General features: G+C 32.4%; 2 protein-coding genes across 2 annotated transcripts in view; both read right to left on the reverse strand.

The window, feature by feature from the left end:
* Nucleotides 1-1035: 1035 nt before the first annotated feature.
* Nucleotides 1036-3078, reverse strand: LOC134710868 (uncharacterized). Its single transcript, XM_063571313.1, has 2 exons — nt 2926-3078; nt 1036-2823 (listed from the first exon to the last, which is right to left on the reverse strand). The coding sequence occupies exons 1-2, from the start codon at nt 3076-3078 to the stop codon at nt 1036-1038; spliced, it is 1941 nt and encodes a 646-aa protein (XP_063427383.1).
* A 4866-nt stretch (nt 3079-7944) lies between these two features.
* The window catches only part of LOC134707362 (receptor-type tyrosine-protein phosphatase epsilon-like), a 72764-nt gene continuing 62648 nt past the window's right edge, over nt 7945-18060 (reverse strand). The window contains exons 22-25 of the mRNA XM_063567068.1: nt 13051-13161; nt 11891-12042; nt 11263-11398; nt 7945-8328 (exon numbers count right to left, since the gene is read on the reverse strand). Of these exons, the coding sequence (XP_063423138.1) occupies nt 8257-8328; nt 11263-11398; nt 11891-12042; nt 13051-13161 (471 nt within the window). The 3' untranslated portion in view covers nt 7945-8256. The remainder of the gene's footprint in view (nt 8329-11262; nt 11399-11890; nt 12043-13050; nt 13162-18060) is intronic.

An 18060-nucleotide genomic window follows, 5' to 3' on the forward strand; every position in this document is an offset into this window, starting at 1 on the left:
TCCCATTATAAATATTACTAAAGTAATACGACATTTACGAAATACTTGAGACAGTACACTGTTGCGGGAAAAAAAAAGTATATATATGATTATTATGAATATTATCAATTGTAATTAAAATGTCATAAATGTCAAAATATATTTACTTTATTACAAGGGGGATAATCAAAACTGCTTGTTTTGAAAAAAAAAAAAATCTATTTGTGTATTGTATTGTACATATATAATTCAATAAATTTATTTGTTGAAACTTATCAGAACTGAATAATTTCTAAAAAAAAAACACGATAAAAACAAACGATGAAATCAAGCAAATATTTAAGCTCTTGTCATTTGCTTTGTCAGTTTTGTATTTTCTGTTATAGAGACAAATAACCAGAAATATCTATGGAAATCCGAGAACGACCTTTATCTTGGTTTAACTATACCCCTCATTGGTTGTCATTGTGAAAAGGTTTGGGATATAAAAATTTGAATATTTCATTACGTAAGTTGTTGATATATTTGCAACGAAACTTTCTATTTTTTTCTGTTTGGACAATTTTTATAAGCCGGATTGTAATGTTGTCTTTTCTTCTTCTTAATAACGCTCGGTTTTACTTTGAACACCATGTATTAGCCAGTATTGAAGCCTTGTTGGCACAAAGAAGAAGAAGGAGAAGTAGTCCTGTGTAATAAAACAAGATATAAACACGCTACGAAAACTGGCATTAAATTTCAAATTTATTGAAAAAAATACATTCGTATAATCTTGTTACTTAATCCAATTTAAATTCAATTAAATTGTCTTATATTAGTACTTTTGTTAAAATATAAACCTATCTGTAAACTAAAAGTTTAATGAGGGTAAACTAGATTTAAATCTTTTAAATAACAAATTTAAACTTGTATTATTTTTCAAATAATTAACAAATTTAAAAACCCATAAATCGGAATTAAACTCAAGAAAATTTGAAATTTAACAAAAGCATTAAATTTTCATAAACTACTTTAATAATTCTTCGTAAATCAGAAGTTAAATTTAAAACTAGAAATTTAATATGAGAATAAATTTTGTAAACGTATCATTTCATGCAGTGCAACAAGTGTTAGTATATAACGATTTCCTTTATCAGTTACTGGTACTAAAGGTCCAACTATATCTACAGCTACTCTGCGAAAAGGTACATCTATGATAGGGGTTTTACCCAAAGGAGCTCTAACTTGCTTACCTTTTGGTACAGTCCGTTGGCAAATATCACATGACTGGCAATACCGCTTGACATCGGATTCAACTCCTGGCCAGTAAAACTCTGATAATACACGATATACTGTACGTCGTGTAGCCATATATCCAGCCATCAATGACTCGTGTGCTAATGTCATGACATCGCTTCTATAACCTCCAGGAACGACCAACTGACGGTATAAATTACCATTTTCTACTTTTGGTGACATAAATTCTCTATACACAAATTTCTTCTTCACTATGTAATTTCCCTTTGTTCCATTAGTCTTCTCAAAGTTTCTGCCTTCAGCTACATACTGTCTTAGCTTCGACAAACTTGCATCAGACTGCTGTTCATGCTCAATGTCCTCTAGACTAACGTCCCTAATGCTTCCTGGAACTTTTAATTTCGGATATGGATTATCTCTCTTCTTCGCTTGCTGTCGAGCTACTACACTTACCGACGGAGATATATCGGGATCATAAGGCTCCCTAGCACCATCTATGTTTCCTATAATAACATCATACAATGGTTGTTCAATACACCATGCTTTTACTTCATCTTGATAATAAGGACTGTCTATATTAATTATAGCTATAGGTACTTTAACACTCGATCCATCAGCTAATACGCATGTCCGATAATCATCTAGAAAACAATCTATACTTACAAGACTTTTCTTTATAACGACTCCATTACATCCTGTATCGCGAAGTACTGTCACAACACGGTTACCTAACTTGCCTTTAGCTACAGGCATTTTGATTGGTTTCTTTTCACACTGTTCAGGTATTGTAAGACTACCTACCTGTGTATTAATAATGCTATCAGTAAGAGTAATAACATTACCGCAAATAGGAGTTTCCTTTCCCCGTGAACCACTATTCTGTACATTGCCAACCTTGTTTTTTAATAATGGCCAGTTCGATATCAAGTGATCTGATTTGTTGCACTTAAAGCACTTTCTATCAAACCTGTTTCCACCATAACCTCCTGTATGTCTATTTCTATCTCTGTCACTTTGCTTTGGCGGTTCTTGGCTCCGTGCATTGTTGGGTTTTTGTGACGGCTGTGGCTTACCTTTTTGAGTCTGATTTGTAAGTGATACTATATTTACTCGCCTTGCCTCCTTAAATTGATCAGCATACCGAGTCATTTCATCTATGGACTTCGGTACTCTCTCTTTCAGAAACAACATTACCTCGTTATTACATATGTGTAAAAACCGATCTCTAAACATAAGATCATAAAGTCCATCACACGTCTTCAAAACATTAGACATATCAATCCACCTACTAAAATAACTACCCAAACGAACAGAAAACTGTTGAAACGTTTCACCAAACTCTGGACAACAAGATCTAAACTTCTGCTTAAAACCATCTTCAGTCATGTTATACCTCTTCAACAAACATGTCTTAAGAGCATCATAATCTAATGCTTGATCTGATGGCAGCAAAGCGTACACATTTAATGCATTACCTTTAAGAAGTGCACTCAAATGAGTGGCCCATATTGATTTGTCCCATTTTTGCGATATAGCATACCTTTCATAACGACGCAAATATGCATCCATATCATCAGTACCTTCTTCAAAAGGAGGTAGTTTAGGTACCTTTGAGGGGTTAACATTACCTTTTTCTTCCCTGTGTTTTTCAGTTTCAAATCAACGAGTATTATCTAGCCTTTTCAATTCCAATTCATGTTCTAATCTTACCTTTTCAACTTCCCATTCTTCCTTCTCTCTTTCTCTTTCAAAACGTCTATCATCGCGTTGTTTGGCCTGTTGTGACTCAATGAACCTAAATAAATCTTCATTGGCTAACCCCAATGACTCGCCATACTGTCGTAACTCTGTTAGACTCTCCATGATTGATTCCTGCTAATATGACTTGCTATGTACCAATAAACTAGACCAAGGCAAATGCTCAATATATCACATATCTATATCTCGTGACACTACGCTTTAGTGTCACAGTTGACAATAGCCTGGTCCACAAGTGTCAATCGCAACACAAAATAAACAGTAGTTTTAGTCTAAATTTACCATAAATAACAATACCTACATTAAATCTACTGTTTGTACTTGCAGCGTGCAACGACACCGAGGCAATGTAGTGTAGAACTTTTACAAATTCTGAGGTTCCAAACTATCAGGATTCTGTCGACATTACAGTTTCTGAAAAATACAATAGTAAGCTTTACTATAAGTTATAAATGTATATTCAAAGTATTTAAAAAAAAATAACAATTCTTCTATAGAAAATATAAATTTAACTTCAAAATGTATAAGAAAAACACTTCAGACTTATCCCACTTCTGACACCAATTGTCACGGACGGACGGATGGATAAGTATTTCAGTGCTATTTTACAATATTGACTAAAGAATCAACGATCAGAATAAATAAATTATTTAATAAACAGACAAAGAAAAAACAGTTAAGAAGAAAAATACATCAAATTATTATAAACATTAAAGTCCAAATAAATAGTCCAATAGCTTCAGTTGTTTGTATATCCAGATTACTTCCCTTTGTATCGTTTTGACAGTTATGGTACCGTGCACGACAGTTCCACTTTAATACGTAGATATGTTGTTTGATGATTTAAGTATGATTGCGTTCAATCTGTATGACCACTCCTTAACACCGCAGCATTGTTATACTCTGATGCAGGCTGGAACCTAGTAATAAAATAATTGTACACACTCTTTAGTACGATTATCAATTTAGATATTTTACTTGCACGTTCATGCAACATAAACATAAACTCTATAATCTCACGTTCATAAAATGAACATATATATTCTATTAATTTACGTAGATAAATACGCACATACATTTTATATGTAGCAAAATGTGTCATACTGTAATAAATATCATAATTTGCATGATAGTTTCACGTACATAAGGAAATTCGGAACCTTGTACACATACATATCACGTACATTCAATGTGTACCCGTAATTAACAATCTTGTTCTTGTTCACTAGTAAAACCGCAAATATCTGAATATAAAACATGGTTTTCATATCTTTAAATCCGTTTACAAAGCATTATAAATTGAACAATTTACACAATGGAAAATTGTCTGCAGAAGTCTGAAAGTTTCGGAAATCTGATAAACAAAAGTGAGACACAGAAAAGTTACAATATATGTCAGAATAAAACACTTAACTCGGAATTGATGCACTATATACAGTAAAACCATTGTAGGTTAAATTTAGCTATCAAATATGAAAATGCTCTAACGAGTGTGGCATCCTTCCACACGAAAATCACAAGCAGAAATAAAATGACAACGTGTCCAAAGAACTCATCTGACCACTGTTTACAAATAGCCAAACCTGTCCGAAGAACTCGATTGACCACTTTTTAAAAATAGTCAACAGGTGTGTAAATAGGCTAAGCCTAATCAGTGTGCGTTTAAACACAGGTGAACCAAACTGAGGCCAAACGTACATATATACATAAAAGCGTATGTTAAAACTATGTATAAAATAAACTGTGAAAAAAGGCGTCCTGCGCAAAGACCGGATCATTACGACAATTTCACAAATCATTACCTATATACAAGTTTGGCTGAATAAATATGTGAATTACTCTATAAAATTCATCTGGATCGTGACATACTTACGTTCACAAAATTTTCAACATAGATTTGTTCCCATTTTTCTTTCAAGTAATATTACTAGAGGAACTCTTGTAAATGCTGAAATCTTGAGAAAAATAACTATAACCCAACCAATTGTCTTTTGATTACACCAGTGACTTAAACAAATATAAGACTCTTCTTTTTATTGAAAACAAATATTACGAAACCAATATATACCCCCAAAATTATTCAAAACTGTATGTATCAAATATAAAAAAAATAGTGATAACTCCTAATGAAAAATGATATGAATAATAGTCATATTTCATGTCTGAAAGGTATTATAGTAAAAAATAACAGTTAATTATGGCTATATCCAAGGGTTTAAGAAAGCATTAAGGATGTTTTAATAACAATATAAGATACTGTAAACTGTAAATTGTGTATCACAATACATTCATATCTAACATAAACAAGTGTTATATTGATATATTTTCAAGTCTGTGATTGGTTTTTGTTTGTTTGTTTAAGACTAAAATAACATAGTTGTGCGTGTTTTTTTTTTATAATGACCCATGTAACAATAATATTTAGTTTGCTTTTAATTTACTTATAACAAAATCAATATTAATACCGATAAATACAATATCCAATGTTATAATTACAGTGTTGAATCAGTAACCTTTTAGAATAGGTTTAATTTATTTAAAGGACCGTTTTTACCAGGGTCGTTTCTAAATTTCCAGGCTCGGAAAACAACACCTCCATAAAAAGGCTGATAAGCTATCCCATTTGAAAAAAAGTTTTCTACATGTTTACTTGTGTCTTCTTATTTATTGGTAACAAGAACGTACGTTTATGATATATCACAATAGTGAGGTCTGTCCTGTTACCTTTTTGTCTATCCTATTATTGAAAATAGTATTGCATCTGAAAATGCCTACTTGCGGAGATTAAGACGATAACTTTTATATAGGTTCAAACAACGACATATTTCATTAATGTGCAATTAAAAACTTTTTAAAGACTTTTCTGTCTTATATTGTATATCCTTACATTTAGTTTACATACATGTATGTCATGTTGGTCTCTGGTGGATAGTTATTTCATTGACAATCAGACCGCATGTACTCACCTATAATGCTACATTGTATGTAAGATAATTTAAAAATGAAGTATTTCAATAGCTGTATAATGTCTGTTTCTTTTGATCGTTACTTTACCTTCATTCACGATAAGATTCACATAACATAACCATGACGAACATGCAATAAACTAAGACACCACTGAACCAAACCATGACACCGAACTTTCTGTAAATTGTGTGCGTGCAGGAGTAGCTATTTTTCTCTATAATTAACGACAATTGTATATTACAACGAAATTTGTAATGTATCAGAAAGTAAGCAAACACTTTTACTTTTCTTCATGCATTAGAAACGAATCACAACTTTTAAATTTTGACACGCAAGCATATTATATTCTGATGAGCATTTTGATGTACTTACATATTAGTTAAGATACTTACCAGCTTGAATATATGGTCAGAAGTCTCTTTAACAAAATATTCGAATGTTTATATTTTGGAATTGTTTGTCATCAAAAAGACTTAATAATAGATAAACTCATCATAGATACCAGGACTAAATTTTGTATATACGCCAGATAACGCAGGGTTTAACTTAACCAAACTATGACAACATCATTGTTCTAAACGCTCCTTGATATGAAAAGGTTACTACCAATGATTTTACGAGTTCCAAGTTATTCAACTATTAATTAGCTCATCGAGTCCTTATCTGATCGTATTTGTTTGATACTTAGTGTGTCATCAGGTCGTCCTACGTAGAAAAAGCTGAAAATAGTTTTATGACATTATAATCTGATGTTTCTGAAAACTGATTCGAAATGTAAAAGTTAAAAAATGCATACGATGAGGTTGTTTGGTAGGTTATAACGGACCAGTGGCAAATACTACATGAATATCAGCATTTTGACATGTACTCAAGTTTTATCTGTATATGAACTCAGCCTTGATCTAACATCTAACACCCTGTCTATGATTGATTTTTATAAAATTGAGAAAGGAAATGGTGAATGTGTCAAAGCGACAACAACCATACATTAGAGAAGACAACAGCCGAAGGCCACCAATGAGTCTTCAATGTAGTGAGAAACTCCCGCACCCGGAGGCGTCCTTCAGCTGGCCCCTTAAAAATATGTATACTAGTTCAGTGATGATGGACGTGATACTAAACTCCGAATTATACACACGAAACTAAAATTAAAAATCACAAGACTAACAAAGGCCAGAGGCTCCTGACTTGGGAAAGACGCAAAATTGCGGCGGGGTTAAACATGTTTATGAGATCTCAACCCTCCCCCTATACCTCTAGCCAATGTAGAAAAGTAAACGTATGCATATTTGTTCAATACACATTGTGACGTATATTAAAATTCAGTTCTTTGTTTGTATTATATTGATGAAACAAATGTAACGATCAATAGGGAGACATAATTCTTCCTCTGATTCGACAATTTGTTTATTTTTCTCCTTATTGGTCCTTGGTAATTGAAAACAAATTATAGTCTCTGGTTCCACCAAACAGGTGGTCGAGAGGACAACATTATTACTCGAGGTACGCACCTTACCACAAGACAACATCAACAATAAACGAAATGAACAAGAAAGACAATTCTTATCTAAAATAAAACTATATTGGAAAAACAGATATATTTATGTTTAAGTGATGGTTCAATTGTATGTTTATGAGTTTAAGTGTGCATTCATTTTAAATTTTCAGATTTCAAGTCCTAGAGAGTCTATTTTTGTTGCACTAGACACCTTTCTGTTTCGGTTCGGTTGTAGAAATATCAAACTTAAAAGCAGCAGCCATTAATTTATAACGTTATTGCATTTACAAAACGACTTACTTTTATATATTCAACATATTTATATTTGAAGTAGTAATAAGTGAGAGTTAACAAGTCAATTTTTAGGACACTCACTGTATATTTAATGTTTGTGTGATTGCAGCATTTAAATTAAGAAAAAAGTACTAAACACCACGGACACTATGTAAGCGATTTATTAAATAGACACGAAAAAGGAACAATATCATCACAAAAGATTTGCATTTGCATATTTTATACTACAATTAACGTACAAACATATTTTAAAACTAAAGGAAAATACACATCCTCTTAACAAACAAAAAAATATTCTGTAAATTTACCAATGTTTGCTGAGTTGTAACGCTTCTTGAGGGATCACTATTGACCGCGCAAAATGTCTGTATCTTGCAAGTAACAGCAAATTAAAAGTAGGACAGTTTTGCTTTTCTCTAATATCCCATAACAATACAGACGCAATAGTGAGTCCACAATTACAAAAATTTAAACACAATTAGATACAAATAAATATATAAAAATCACAGACTATTTCAAGTTGACTAAATATTAGCATACAGTGAATCTCCATCCAGTAGCGCTCTGATACACTTGTAACAATATTCGTACTGATCCTAAAATATAGGAGGAAGAGTAATGTGATAGATATGTCATTCTTAACAAATGTGTTTATATTTCATCTGCAAAAAAAAATCATTTCGTAAAACAGGACGAGAAAATAAAACACATCTTACATCGATTACCGCCCGTAGGCATATATTGTAATTATGTATTTACTGTTTAAATTGTAATCGTCCGAAATGATTAAAATAACAAACTATTTAGTTTGGTAACTTGAAGTAGAATGTTCAATATGACGAAATGCAGTAACAATTGTATATTTTACCTATTCGATGGACATATTAACTATGAGAATGGTTTCACCTAAATGTTCACTGAAATATGTTTTATGATAGAATAATAAAAAAATAATAACTCTTAAACACAGCGTGTATTCCACCCTCCAGCTTGCCTCTTACTACTGAATTATACTATGTTTCAGTTGCCAGCATCTGTTATCAGAAATGACCTTTTAATTTATGGGAGCAAATAAAGTGTGCAATTAATCCATAGACAAACATGATAAAGTAAGATGTTATTCAAACATATTCAGTAGTTGATTAATATTTGCATAACGTTTTATACGAGCTGAAGTATAGCAGGCACAAAACGTTGTGTCAACAATGATCAAATATCAGTCATTAACGTTGTTACAACGTTAACACTTGGGTTAGTTTCGAATGTTGTAATGACGTTGAAATTCTGACATTGAATCAACGTTGCAGTTTCAACGTTGTATTGGCGTTGATAGCATGTTGAAATCGATCCAGTTAGGTTGAAATCAGGTCTTAGTTAAGTTGAAATCAGGTCGGGTTTGGGTTCAAATCAGGTCGGATTTAGGTTGAAATCAGGTTGGATTTAGGTTGAAATCATGTCGAGTTAGGTTGTAGTCAGGCCAATTGTAGGTTTGTTGAAGTGATGGTTCTTGGGTGTAAATTAATCCTTGTTGGCACGTGTTTAAATACAATTATGTTTTATTTCAAGTTAGAATGTCCATCAACAGTTCCTTTCTCAACAAGAGACAACGTTAACTCCAACAGAGAAAGGTTGACAATTACAATCAAAACGAAAGAGGAGAGATACTTACAATATCAAAATTTTATTTGAAACCAAATCACTAAATATTAATAAAGTTTTCTTTTCTAGCAAATCAATTTCTCAAAGCAAAGGATCATATGTAAAAACTCACTACAGCACACTGGTTTGATTATGGTTGATCAAGTTTTCCAACTTATACATAATCATGCAAATGCAGCAAATTTGACACAGTGAAAGAAAAATATCTCCTTTGTTTTATGTGAATACATAGCAGAACCATTTAAAAAAACGGATCTCATTTTAAGTTTTTGTTATTCGATATTTAGTTCTTTTTTTTTTTATCTTTTTGTCATTTTTATTGATAAAACTTGTTGATCCAATTTTGACATTTTGTGGGTATACCATATGTGTTTTTTCATTTATCTTAAAGGCATTTGGAACAAACCATACCATCACCAAGCTGTTTATTCAGTCAATTATTATCTATACACCCGATACAATTGAGTAAATCGAACACCAAGTAATGTATTTCCAAATTTCACTGCATCTTTTTTACTGGCACTATATTAACTATAGAAATTAAAAACATTGTACATCGATGATAGTTTAAATTTATATATTAAATATCAATCAGAAAAAAATAATTAAAATAAATAAACCAAACGAAATCTCCTATTTATTTAAATGAAAGAAAGCAACTAGAAAATCAATTTGATTTAAAAATATAAACTCAGAATATGCCATATTTAATACAGATATACATAACATTTAAATACCATGAACAGGTTTTGAGATCTCCCAAAAAATAGAGAATAATCAAACCCAAATTACTTAATAATTGGTTAGATTTTATTTAAAGATACTTTAAAAACAAACACAAAAAAAAAAAAAAAATTGGAAAAAACGATTTGTTATTTGTGATATCTCCTGACCACTTGTTTTTGCCCAAAATTCCTTTCCATGCATAAACAATGCAATCAACTCTATCCCCTTTTTTGTGGGAAAAAAATATTGATTATATAGGTATCATGAAAGCATGACAGAAGGAAGCCCCCTAACTCTTATAATGGCAGTCAGTGGACCACTTAGAAGTATTATAAACAGTTCTTAATAATACTGCAGCACTTCTCCTTGTCCGATCTGCTCATCAAATATATCTGTACCCTTCAATTTTGACAATGACATTTTCATTTCGCGATTGACTGACGTAAATCAACGTTGTTGTTTAAACGTTGATTTTAACGACTTAAATTCAACGTTAAAACAACGTTGTAAAGTCAACGTTGAATACCATGACGTTACATCAACGATGAATTTAGGTTGATCAACGTAACGACCAAATTTCAACCAAATTTCAACGTTGTTACAACGTTGAGTGCCCACTGGGATATGACATACAAATGGCACGATTTTGTAAATGTTATATATCATGAAAGACATGTTTCATCATAAGTTAATAAACGGTTACATTCAGTCTTAAAATGTTATAGAAAGTGCTCATTTATTGTATGTTCTCGCTTGAGTCATACTGGACATTCTATAAATCACTGTCAAGCGAATAAAGGATTATGTTAAGCCAGTAGTTTGATTGATGTAGTTTTATTTCATTCAAAAGGAGAACTTCATTATAATTGTCTTTTTCTTGCATGTATATTAACAGCTATACATAAAGCTAAGCTTACATACGTTTTTACTGGGGAAGTTGCTCATTCTGTCCCTCGAAAATGTCTGTTATGAAAGGAATTATGAAACAGATCTCCAATCCTACTCAAAACTGTTTTGAAATATCGGATTCTTATCTCTTATATTTTGTTGTCAAGTGATGGGACTATGCAAATGTTTAGTTATGTTACGTCTAACTTTGAAACATGCGACACTCTCTTATTAATTTACCATCAGCATACACTTACAAAATCCACAAGGAATTCTGGTTGCCTCATTTGCAGTTCTCTTACTACTTGGAAAATATCGATTTCGTCATCAATCTGCATTTTTTCCAAAATCAATTTCAATGCCACAAATAATCCGCTTTTACTACAACCATCACTGAAAAAATTGAGAATCGATTGCGAAATATATACAAATGATAATAACACGTTTTATTATTTGGCAATAACCCTTTGTTATTATAAGATTGATAATTATATATTACTATCAAATATTCCCATGCTTATTTTCTGCTTTATAACTGTAATACAACTGTCAACACTCGAGGAATAGGGATAGCTTAGCTTTTAAGACCTCCTTAGTTAACAAATGCTTAACGTAAAGATTAGGTATAATGATTTGTAGTGTTATATGTTTAATGTTATCCTGTTGCCTTTTTATATACTTGTGATAGCCTCTTGGCATAAAGTACCACTTGGTGATATTGACAATTTGACACGATGGTTTTATATGTTTATAATTTCCTCCAAATATAAATTTAAAAGACAAAATTGAACATTCTTCGAAAACTAAAGATATTACGTTGTATAAAGTTAAAAACGTAAATGTAAACCTTTCTTTATTAATCCACGGTATTTTAGCAGGACATACCTGCAAACTACAGTAATAGGAACTTTCTGCGTTTCCCAGTAGGTTTGTACACGCTGCAGTAAGTCTAACATATACTCTGGTGAAGGTGGTGCATTACTGATATTCCAGTCGTTAGCAGTGAACACTTTCATAGAGATTTTTTCTTGATGTTTCTGTAAAGGAATATCAATATTTTGTTTGGTAGATATATTCAAACATGATTTTGAATTGAATTGGTTAAACATTTTTGGTAGAAAACTCAAATGATTTTTTTATAAAACTGTTTCTAAAAAAATAATACGTTCAAATGACTAGTATATTTAAGTTACACCTGTCTAAGACAAGAACATCATTATCATCGTTAATCACTTGTTTGTGTAAACTAAATAAATGCATAACACACATATCAGAGGGTCTGAATTTGGAGGAGCCGATCCTGATTTTTGTATACTTTATTATCAGGATGAGTTTCTCAATTCTTTACTGATGAAAAAAGATTATGTCGTGAGAATTAAATTGGATGTCGGCGAATATAAATTAATATTTCTTTTCAAAATCGACTAAAGACGAAATGAGCGTTTTAGGGCTCCCGAATGCCTAGTTATTAAGTTTACAAAAACATTTTCTCGTTATTTACGACAGACGATAGTAACAAGGTATACTCACTGAACTTGTGAGAAGACTAGACATTTGTTACTTTCTCCAAGTTCTGTACAGATAGAAGATGGTGTAATTCATTTAGTTTTGAAATTGTATAAACTTATATGGTCGTATTTAGCGTCTGGCGTATGAAATTATAATCCTGGTACTTTTGATAACTATTTACACCACTGGGTCGATGCCACTGCTGGTGACGTTTCGTCCCCGAGGGTATCACCAGCCCAGTAGTCAGCACTTCGGTGTTGACATGAATATCAACTATATGGTCATTTTTATAAATTTTCTGTTTACAAAACTTTGAACTTTTCGAAAAACTAAGGATTTTCTTACCCCAGGAGTAGATTACCTTAGCCTTATTTGGCACAACTTTTTGGAATTTTTGGTCCTCAATGCTCTTCAACTTTGTATATGTTTTGGTTTTTTCACTATTTTGATCTGAGCGTCACTGATGAGTCTTATGTAGACGAAACGCGCGTCTGGCGTATGAAATTATAATCCTGGTACTTTTGATAACTATTTACCGTATGATGCATAGTTAGCTGAAGCTCTTCCTGTGCATTTTCCTTTTCTTTGATTATACGGAAATCATCAAACTGAAGCATTTCTTTCTTTTCTAACCACAATGGAGCACCCTGAAGAGATATAAAATGTAATATGTGAGATGTAGTCGTAAACTAAAAGTTCTTAAAACTGGATATACGCTTCTGAAGAACAGTACACAAACTTATTTTTTATTAGATATTCCGTGTCAGCGGATATTACAGCAATTCGATATCCTATAGCTAATTACATATGTACGTTGACATTGTTTTCTTACAAAGTACATGTATATCCCAGTCAAAACATATTTGTAACAATTTTACTAGTATTCACTTCATAATCTTAATCTCGAAACTTTCAGAAATCTAGGCTCTCAAAATGTATTATGTAGACGTTTTTTTACAAGCTTTTTTTCTTTTTCTTTGAGAGTAAGCCAACATTAGACGATGACATCAGAACTAGAAGCACGATTTCAGTTTTAAAAGGTCATTTTGGTCTGATCATATCTTAATCGACTGGATTTACAGCCAGAGAAAAACTTAAGACGATCGATAGTCTCATCAAGTAAATCAGTCCGTTAAGGCTTGTGGAGATCGGTGTATTGCATTTGTGCCGATCTACATTTCATTTGCGCCGATTTTTTCTTTCATTTACTCCGATTTTGTTTTCATTTGCCCCGATTTTTTTACAGGTAAATTACAAAAAATGTACAGGTAAATATTATCCTCCTCCATTAGCCAGTTGTACAAATGTTATGAACTGTCAATTAATTGGGATAACCATTTACCAATGTCAATTAATTTGTCTTTATACTCTGTGCTCAGCCCAACAGACTAAATTTAACTCCACCAGTTCTGAGCCAGTTGAAAACGACAACATAGTGGAAAAACATCCATAATTGCGCGTTATGCATTGCCTATTCAAAGTCAATATGCATTACCTCGGCCACAAAGGCAAGTTGTTTTTGACGGAAGAGATCGCAAAATATTTTCCACAGCCCTTTAAATAACACTGCTCATCTTTCGCTGGTAAGAGGGCGTAAATTAGGTGTTATTTTACTAATCTGGGAAAATCCCCTATTACCATAGCTTTGTTCTGTACAATATATTATTAAACAATAATTTATTTTACACAGTAGTGCGTCTAAACACCACCAAGGTCGTCATAGTACATGATACTGCATTCGGTCTGTGTCGAACCAGTATAAAAACTATAAATTAAGTACCAAAGTATAAAGATTTTTTTTCAAACAATGTATCCTTATATTTTTTTTCTAACCCATATAATATATATATATATATATATATATATAACGTACTTAGTATATGGCGTAAATTTAAAATTTTCCGTTCGAGTTCAATGGCACGTGCAAGTAATCAACCGGGTCAACCGGTAACGAAATTAGTGATCCATAACGTAAGAAAGTACATGACTATTATACAATTACACTAATGATTCTAAGAGTGCATTTCTTTCTAACACAAACGATACAAACGGCTAAACACGCACATGTTTTGATCATTTATTTCTAAGATACGTTTGCAAAGTTTACCTAAACTTTGCCAAACTATGCACTCGCTAAAAATGCGTCTACAGTTTGTCGTTCATCGTTTATCGTTTACATCGCTACATTTGTTTCTAACTGCAGTCTGATTAAACGATTTATTTGTTTCAAATTTTGTAATAAGTATGTTTACCAACAACATGTGCATGCATTATTGAAAGTTCAAACAGGGTCAGTAAACACTCTTATTAAACGTTGTATCTGTTTAGAAAACGATAACAAACGGCACAAAACCGTTTCGAAAAAAAAACTTAGAAATAAATGCACCCTGAATAAAAAGGTGCCGTAGGGCTAAAAGCTGATAAAGAATAAATGAATGTATGTATACGTATTAGTATTTAAAGCCTCGGGCACACCTTACCGGATAGCACGAACGGACGTCTAACAGATGAAAAAAAAAGTTGTCCATTGGCAGAATTGTTATCCATTGGGAGTCCGTTGATGTACTGACCAAATAAAACGGACGCGTAACGAATGCATAACGGACACACACCGGATATGCAACGTATGAGAAACGGAATTGTAACGAACAGAACGGATGCCGAACGTACATCCAACGGATATACGGAAAAATTAAAGGCGACAATAATAATAGGTAAATTGCATAAATATTCAAAATGTTTCTGTGTAACTGGTCTGGGTTTGTTCTTCAAAATGCCACAAAAGAGCACTATCAGGCCTGAATAAGAGTTGCTTAATTCTGAAGACGTGTCCTTACTTTAAGATCGATTATGAATAATAAGAATTCATGAACCTTAAAAAGTCTAATTGGCATTTCTGACGCGACATTTTTTATTGGCATTTATCCGTTTCAGATCCGTTCATCATCCGTTTTATCCGTTATTCGTCCGGTAAATGTCCGTTTCACATTCGTTCAACATCCGTTTTATCCGTTAGACGTCCGTTAGAAGTCCCTTGGTGAATTGATAAGCCAGACCTCCAACGGATGCATAAAGGACACGAAACGGATACAAAACGGAAAAGATAGTTATCAAAAATACCAGGATTATAATTTTATACGCCAGACGCGCGTTTCGTCTACATAAGACTCATCAGTGACGCTCAGACCAAAATAGTTAAAAAAGCCAAACAAATACAAAGTTGAAGAGCATTGAGAAAGAAACGGACGAGTACCATACAAAACGGACGCCTACCGGATGTTCAACGGACATTTCATCCGTTGAACGTCCGTTCAAGGTTTTGAACATACTCAACAATTTACACCGGACAAAACGGGAGTCGACGGATAAAACGTACGCTAAACGGACATGCAACGGATATGGACGGACGTTTAACGTATACGAACGGACGTTTAAAGGACATCAACGGATTGAAAAAAAGTTATCCGTTAGGCATCCGTAGGGCATTCGTTCGAGCTATCCGTTAAGGTGTGACCGAGGCTTAAGCTATTGATGTTTGACCGTCAGTTTTATTATATGTTATGTCTTATATTTAATAAAATAATGATTCTGAATCTATTATAGCTTAGAATGTGTAGTGTAAGGTTCTTATAATATTACATATTTCTAAACACAAAAAGATAATGCGGATAGTTCGGAAGTTTGTTAAGTATTCAAAAGAAATTTTTCGCTTCTCTACTTATATAGTTGAGAGAGTATTCCTTTAAATTATGTCAGTTATATAAACTGGTGTTTATTTGTATTCTATTAATTTGGCAAAATGGTATCACTATATACATACAGTTTGTACTGCACAACTATATATACTATGAGTTGTGAATTGTGATTGATTGTTGGTTGCTTATGGTCAAGTGATAACTATGTCATGCATGTTCAGGACGAGCTGTTGGTTTATGACATGGAACCCACAAGTGTAGTTTGCATGTGGTATAATATTTAAAAGCAATTTGAATCTAATTAACATGTGAAATTTGATTAAATCGAAACATAAAGGGAGCTAGACGCAATGATCACCTGGACCTATCTGTTCTTTTCTCTTTGTTGTCCTAAAAATAATTTAATGTTGATTTTTGGTTTTTGTTTTTGTTTTATTTATTTTGTACTTTTATATAATTTACGATAACTGTGGTTTATACGTGCTGCCAGACGAACGATTTATGTGTGTCCTATAGATGTATTGTGTGTGTGGATTGTTTGCTTTGTCATTGACGTTTAACCAAACACTTTTATTAAGTGTGACCTAGGTAGAAATTCAAACGTTCTCAAGAATGAAGGATTAAAATCCAGGCTTTAAATAAAAATGGTCAATAAATAGCCATGCAATTAAAAGAATAAAAAAAAATGTAAGTGTTGAAATAACTTATACAATTTATATGTGCATTGTCAGAAAATATAATTTTTATTTTACGAACTTTGGTAACTGGACATAAAGAGAAACGCACCAAACTTTTCTCCTTTGTGTTTAGCGAGTACAAATGAATTGATCCTAGTTAATTCGTATAGCATTTCTTTTAAATAATTAAATCGCGCGTGCTTATTGCAAAACAGATGCTCACAGTGCAGTGTACTCCTTTTCAGACAAAATATATTCTTGCTGTTCGGTGTGAGCCAAAGCTCCGTGTTGAAAGCCGTACATTATCCTATAATGGTTTACTTTTATAAATTTTTACTTGGATGGAGAGTTGTCTCATTAGCACTCATACATCTTCTCATAGCTATATATCAAATTATACAGCAGTCTAACAGCTCTAACTTAAAATGTGAATCATTCTATATTATCATACAAGTATTTTACACTTTTATTTTGACTAAATCACTACTGTACCTTAAATTTCATCAACTTTATTTTCAAACATGTACTTCTTTCTATTTGATGCATAAAATATAAAGAAAGAAATTCGGAAGATTATAACCTGCATTATACACAAACAACTACCAAAGGCTGATAAGTAAGTCATCGAACCATTTGTAAAAAAACACACAAAATATTCCCACTGCCGTTTGCTCAATATGGAAGAGACGTAACAGTATAGATAGATAGATATAAGAAGATGTGACATGAGTGCCAATGAGACAACTGACCATCAAAGTTACAATTTGTAAAAGTAAACCATTGTAGGTAAAAATAAGTAAAATACTTTATTTAGTTGTACAATAATTGGCTGATTGCAGGTTTTTGGTGTCATCGATTTCACCGTTCCCGTTGTAAAACCGTCACTGACTACCCATGTGGTATTGTGATATTGTTTACTTAGGGTTGTCAAATTATTTACGATTGTCAATACTGTCTTTACAAACTCAGCATGTTGTCTTGATAAGATATCTCACACAGAAAAGACTATTTAGACGGATACGAAATTGAAATCATGCGCCATAACTCGTACTGGCTTACACTGAGGAAAACATTTGGCCATGAACAGATGTAATGATTGTACATCCATGTACACGTAATAAACGAATTTGGTAATTGTCATCATTTATCGGGAATACACGTAATTGTAATACTT

Source organism: Mytilus trossulus, chromosome 1, assembly GCF_036588685.1.
Source record: "Mytilus trossulus isolate FHL-02 chromosome 1, PNRI_Mtr1.1.1.hap1, whole genome shotgun sequence".
NCBI lineage: Eukaryota > Metazoa > Mollusca > Bivalvia > Mytilida > Mytilidae > Mytilus > Mytilus trossulus.

What these genes read in the sequence shown, in the direction of transcription:
- LOC134710868 (XM_063571313.1), bottom strand. Translation starts at nt 3,078, where the DNA reads ATGGAGAGTCTAACAGAGTTACGACAGTATGGCGAGTCATTGGGGTTA. An exon ending in AAGAATGGGAAGTTGAAAAG is followed by an intron (nt 2,824 to 2,925) that starts GTAAGATTAGAA and finishes AACCCCTCAAAG; the next exon opens with GTACCTAAACTACCTCCTTT.